The sequence below is a fragment of the Wyeomyia smithii genome, chromosome 1 (assembly GCF_029784165.1).
Source record: "Wyeomyia smithii strain HCP4-BCI-WySm-NY-G18 chromosome 1, ASM2978416v1, whole genome shotgun sequence".
NCBI classification, from domain to species: Eukaryota; Metazoa; Arthropoda; class Insecta; order Diptera; family Culicidae; genus Wyeomyia; species Wyeomyia smithii.
Genome location: NC_073694.1, coordinates 56,195,435 through 56,200,544, shown reverse-complemented (window position 1 = coordinate 56,200,544; position 5,110 = coordinate 56,195,435). Strand labels below are relative to the sequence as shown.

The 5,110-nt window shown below is 43.2% G+C and overlaps 2 protein-coding genes across 3 annotated transcripts; one reads left to right on the top strand and one right to left on the bottom strand.

Moving 5' to 3' along the window:
- The first annotated feature begins 375 nt into the window (after positions 1-375).
- LOC129717725 (bifunctional arginine demethylase and lysyl-hydroxylase PSR) lies at positions 376-2,762 on the top strand. The gene is made up of 5 exons (XM_055667832.1): positions 376-683; positions 747-1,105; positions 1,171-1,515; positions 1,571-1,759; positions 1,825-2,762. Exons 1-5 carry the CDS (start codon positions 599-601, stop codon positions 2,038-2,040), a joined length of 1,194 nt encoding a protein of 397 aa, XP_055523807.1. The 5' UTR covers positions 376-598; the 3' UTR covers positions 2,041-2,762.
- Positions 2,760-4,694, bottom strand: LOC129717724 (zinc finger and SCAN domain-containing protein 2-like). 2 transcript variants are annotated; one of them, XM_055667831.1, is made up of 3 exons: positions 4,460-4,694; positions 2,978-4,277; positions 2,760-2,906 (listed from the first exon to the last, which is right to left on the bottom strand). In XM_055667831.1, the coding sequence occupies exons 1-2, from the start codon at positions 4,565-4,567 to the stop codon at positions 3,003-3,005; spliced, it is 1,383 nt and encodes a 460-aa protein (XP_055523806.1). In that variant the 5' UTR covers positions 4,568-4,694; the 3' UTR covers positions 2,760-2,906; positions 2,978-3,002. The 2 variants fall into 2 exon arrangements, with proteins under 2 accessions (XP_055523806.1, XP_055523805.1); XM_055667830.1 differs by lacking the exon at positions 2,760-2,906 and having other exon boundaries at positions 2,931-4,277; positions 4,460-4,693.
- Positions 4,695-5,110: the final 416 nt, after the last annotated feature.

The window sequence follows — 5,110 nt, the reverse complement described above, 5'->3', positions numbered from 1 at the left end:
TTGATATTTCATTTGCCGAAGTTCTTGAGAATTCTGCCGAAAAGTTTGTAGCACGGTTTGTAGAACATTTTGCTGAATTTATCAGCTGTTGAGTTCTCGGCAATAGAATCTAAGTGTGAAGGTCTATATGCAATTGTCAAAATGTGTGTGATGACAAAAGCAAAAATATTTCCTTCCGTCTTTTTCTCATGCAAAAACAAAACAAATATCAGCACCTTCGACGAAGTTCGTAGTCGCGAATGTGATGCAACTGCTATTTACATTCGGTTCACGAATACGCTTCCACCCGTTTGCTTGTTCACGCTAGGATATGATATTTGCGGGTCAATTTTCACTTGATCTTAAGTTAGAAATCAATAAGCGTGTGCCCGTAGAGTATAACTGTCATTCCGCCATTATCAAAAGTCGAATTCGCACATTCGCATCTTCATACTCATTCAACACGTCTGCCTTATTTATTCGGCATTTCATGCAAAATTGTTATACTTTTGGGTTCAAAATTTCACTAGGTTAACCCGTGGTTGCATCGTGAAGAGGTTGCAACTCGAGTACGCTCCCAGCCCCGCGAAAGTGATAGACTAAGCAAACAGTCCGAAGAATGTCGTCCTTTGGCGAAGGGGATGTTAAGTTATCGCACCGTACGAGAAAACGCGTCCGAGAGGTCAAGCGGAAGGCTAGGCCAGGTGAGTGCGGGCTTGCGTTTTTTTTCGCCCCGTTCGGGTTTATTCATTGTTGCTTGATTGCAGAACTTGCTGATAAAGCTGCCTGGGTGCAGCTTGATTACTACAGGAAGTTTGATAAATTTCGAGAGTTTGAGGATAATGTTGAGCGGATTCACGTGAAGGACGTGAGTCCACAGGAATTTATCGATCGTTATGAGAGCGTATACAAGCCGGTGGTTATCGAGGGGATACAGGACGGATGGAAGGCACAGTACAAGTGGACTCTGGAGCGGCTAGCGAAGAAATACCGGAATCAGAAGTTCAAGTGCGGCGAGGATAATGACGGGTACAGCGTCAAGATGAAGATGAAGTACTACATCGAGTACATGCGGAGTACGACGGATGATAGTCCGCTGTATATATTCGATAGCAGCTTTGGGGAGGTGAGCTTTAGAGGAAATAATTATGAATCATTGTTCGACTTATTTTTTGTTGTTGATTTTTATAGCACCATCGCAGGAAAAAATTGCTGGAAGATTACGATATTCCAGTGTATTTTCGGGATGACTTGTTCAAACACGCCGGCGAGGAAAGGAGACCACCGTACAGGTGGTTTGTTATGGGCCCTGGTCGGTCCGGAACGGGCATTCACATTGATCCGCTCGGTACTAGCGCCTGGAATGCGCTCGTTGTGGGTCACAAGCGTTGGTGCCTGTTTCCCACCAACACACCGAAGGAGCTGCTTAAGGTTACCGGAGCTATCGGCGGCAAGCAACGTGATGAGGCAATCACGTGGTTCAATTTGATCTACCCAAAGACAAAGCAGCTGGACTGGCCAAGTGATTGCAAACCGGTAAGAGTTCGGGTTGCGGTCGTGTCAGCTTGTTTTTGATTTTCGAAAATTTTAGATTGAGATTTTACAAAAACCAGGTGAAACGGTGTTTGTTCCAGGCGGTTGGTGGCATGTTGTTCTAAATATGGATGATACGATTGCCGTGACGCAGAATTTCTGCAGCAAAACCAACTTCCCTGTTGTTTGGCATAAGACGGTCCGCGGGCGGCCCAAACTGTCCAAAAAATGGTTCAAGGTGCTTCAGGTGAGAAGTAGAGACGATAGCTCGTGTTTCAAAATGATGGTAAAATTCTTTTTTTTACTTATTAGGAAGTGGAACCGGAGCTAGCCAAACAAGCAGCGCAAATCGATTTAGGTCAAAGTACCGGTGTGGCCTCCGATAGCTCGAGCAACTCTAGTTCCTCGTCTTCCAGCTCGAGCAGTGATGAAAGCGATAGCGATTCCAACACCGACAGTGGCCAAGAGTCACTGTCGGCACACAAGACTAAGAAACGCCGAAAAGCGGGCGGCGGAATGATGGCTTGATTACTACTGTAGGGGGTGGAAAAGGTGTTTTCTTTCGTTTTGTTTTTAATTGCAAGCCAATCACTTGAGATTCAGATATTCCGTGAAACTTAATTGGGGTTCAGTGTATTCGACTAAAGCTTAAGATTTTGATAATTTTTACTACATCAACCGAGATAAATTGTCTTTAGAATTACCAACCGTGCAAAATAAGTGAAAAACAAGCCAAGTATTAACCGTAAACTGAGAATCACTAATATAATAATTTATACGAACTAGAAATCAATTGACGCGTGCGCCACAAACGGAACAGGTTTAGCCAAATTAGGGAAAGAGTAGATGGCGTTGTTTTGTAAAACGCTTAGGATAGGACAAACAATAACCTCTCAAGATACACAGATATCAGATCAACAGCCTCAACAGGGTGCGGAAAAATCACAACAATAACTGTCTGCATCAAAAACTAGAACAATTACTCGTGTTCAATTGCCTTGGACCGGCGCGGCGGTTTGCACCATCATCAAAAGAAAAAAAAAAAACAAGAAAGCGAAATGTTAAAATGAATTGACGGTACTGTGCCTTGAGTATAATAGCGAAACTAATTAATCCAAACTAGAAAGCGAAAGCTGTAATTCAATGATCTGCAACGATCATGGTGAAGTAATAAACAGAATCAATTGGAATAGACTCAAGCAACGTTTCACAGAAAGTGAATTAAAAATCAAAGCTGATATCAAATTTAAGCCAGTGTTTCATTGGGACGTCTCTAGATTCAATTCATTTTCATTGTCACCATTTTCTTGTTACGTAATGAAAATTAGTTTGGCTCATTTCCTTAACGTCAGTCGGCTAGGCCCAGTCCCTCATATTTTTATCTAGGAGTTTCACTACGAACAAAAAAGGCAGCACCGTTGCATGCAAACCATTATAAAAATTTATTACATTTCTAGCAACGTACTTTAAAAAGAATCGAGATTCCCAGTCTAGTCCTTCATCACAATCGACACACCTTCGGCTGCCGCTGCGCTGGCAATCTCGTGCCGTTTCCGATGTGTAGCTAGCCCGTACCGGGTGCTGAACGTCATCGTGCACTCGGTGCAGTTGAAGGTTTTGGCATCTCGCTCGGTATGTTTGACCAGCATGTGCCGCTTGAGACCGTCCTTCTGGCGGAACGCGAACGCACAGTGCGGACAGACGAACGGTTTTTCGTTGGTGTGCCGTCGCATGTGAAAGGTTAGCGATTTCTGCTGGCTGAAGCCCTGCTCGCACACGCTGCACACAAACGGGCGGATGTTCTGGTGGATCAACATGTGCTGCTTGAGGGAACCATTCTGGGTGAAGCCCTTCCTACAGAGCGGGCAAACGTACGGTTTGTTGCCGTCGTGGGCTTGCAAGTGCCGATTGAGGTTGGTTTTGGTGGAAAAGAACTTGGCACACTGGGTACATTCGAACCTTCCATTGGGGGCAGCTTTGGCGGAGCTTGCCGTTTTTGTTGGATGACTAGTTTGCGGCTTGGTTTGATGTTTGAACTCTTCAATTTCAACTTGAAACTCAGGTAACTCTTCGCCACTGCCAGTAGCTTGGCCATCGTCGACAGGTTTATCAGAAGCGGAGGCCAACTTTGGCTCCGCTTGGTACTCATTTGGAATGCTAATGTAGATAACATGTTCAGATTCTTCCGCGTCATCATCCATCTGAGAGTCAGCTTGTTCCAATTCAACGTCTGTTGAGATTTCCTGTTGCAGCATATCTTCATCGTAGTCCACTTCAACAACCTCGAACATTTCTTTCTTCGGCTCAACTAACGGTTTTTCCTGGATTACGGCAACGGCCCGAAATTTTTCTTTTTCCTTCTGTAGTTTCGGTTCCAACTGGGGCTCTATTTCAGCTTCCGGTACCGGATCCTGGATTAGCACAATATCCGATTCTTGTTCATCCGTACGATCATCAAGTTGTGCTGCTTTCGTTCCAAGAGCGCTGTTGGTCTGATTAGTAAACTCCGGGATGTCACTGTTCCTTTCATCAAAAGTCGAATCCTTTTTATTCTGCACCGTCAGGACTGGAACAGCTTCGATTTCTTGATCGTCAGTGTCTTCGGAAATAACCAGAGTCATATGAAATTGATTATTCACGTTGGCAATAAAATTTCGCAGCTGTCGGTCCGAATGTTCACTTTTTCTCTTAAAATCAACCGCAGTTTTCATTCGTTCCAAACAAACATCGCATATTTTATCCGGAAGGGCATCATTTTCAGAAACCTGAAATTGAGTGTGGATGAAAAAACTATTTCAAAAATTTGCGCGCTTTATTAACCTAATCTAGGTAATCAATGTGTAAAAAAATAAAACTCAAGTACACACTAGCTACCTACTACTGAAACTTTGGAAGACAATCAGATAGTAGAGTTCGACTCTACTCCTACGCTCTAGCTAATGCTTACCTGAAGCCCAGTGCAGTAGCGAAATTTTTGGGCATGCTGGTGGATGGAATTGGCCGCTTCCGGCTTGCAACACACCCGACAAACATTGATATCGATTCTGATGCTCATTTTTAGTGTAAATATGACTGGTATCTGGTGAAAATTAAAGCAAAACTCGAAGATTTTCAAACTGATGCGGACATCTTGTACTGCTCGTGTGTGTTTACTACGCTCGATAATCGATTGTCAGATTTAACTTGTGTGCCACAGACGCGAACTTGCAAGTAAGTTAGCTAAAGGTGAATAAAATTTACAAGTATGGGGTTGGTTGATGTATTGGATAAGTACACCCGCACTGCTCAAAGTTAAGCGCCCGAGCTAGTATATATGGAGTCAAGTAGTCGTTAATCCCGAAAGCAGGGTTGCCAATGTTCCAGTTTAAACTGGATTCCTCCAGTTTTTTCCAAGTGATCCAGTCAAACAGTTTATTCCCAAAATCTTCCAGTTTTTTCATATATTTCCAGTTTTATCCAGTTTTTTATTCACTCGAGCTCCGATTGGTTTTCGAAAATATTTTTAAAACGAAAATTTTGTAGATTGATAAATCATTATGACAATTCTTAACACAGGGTGGCGAAAAAATTTTCAAAATAAAATTCCCTGGTTTTCCCT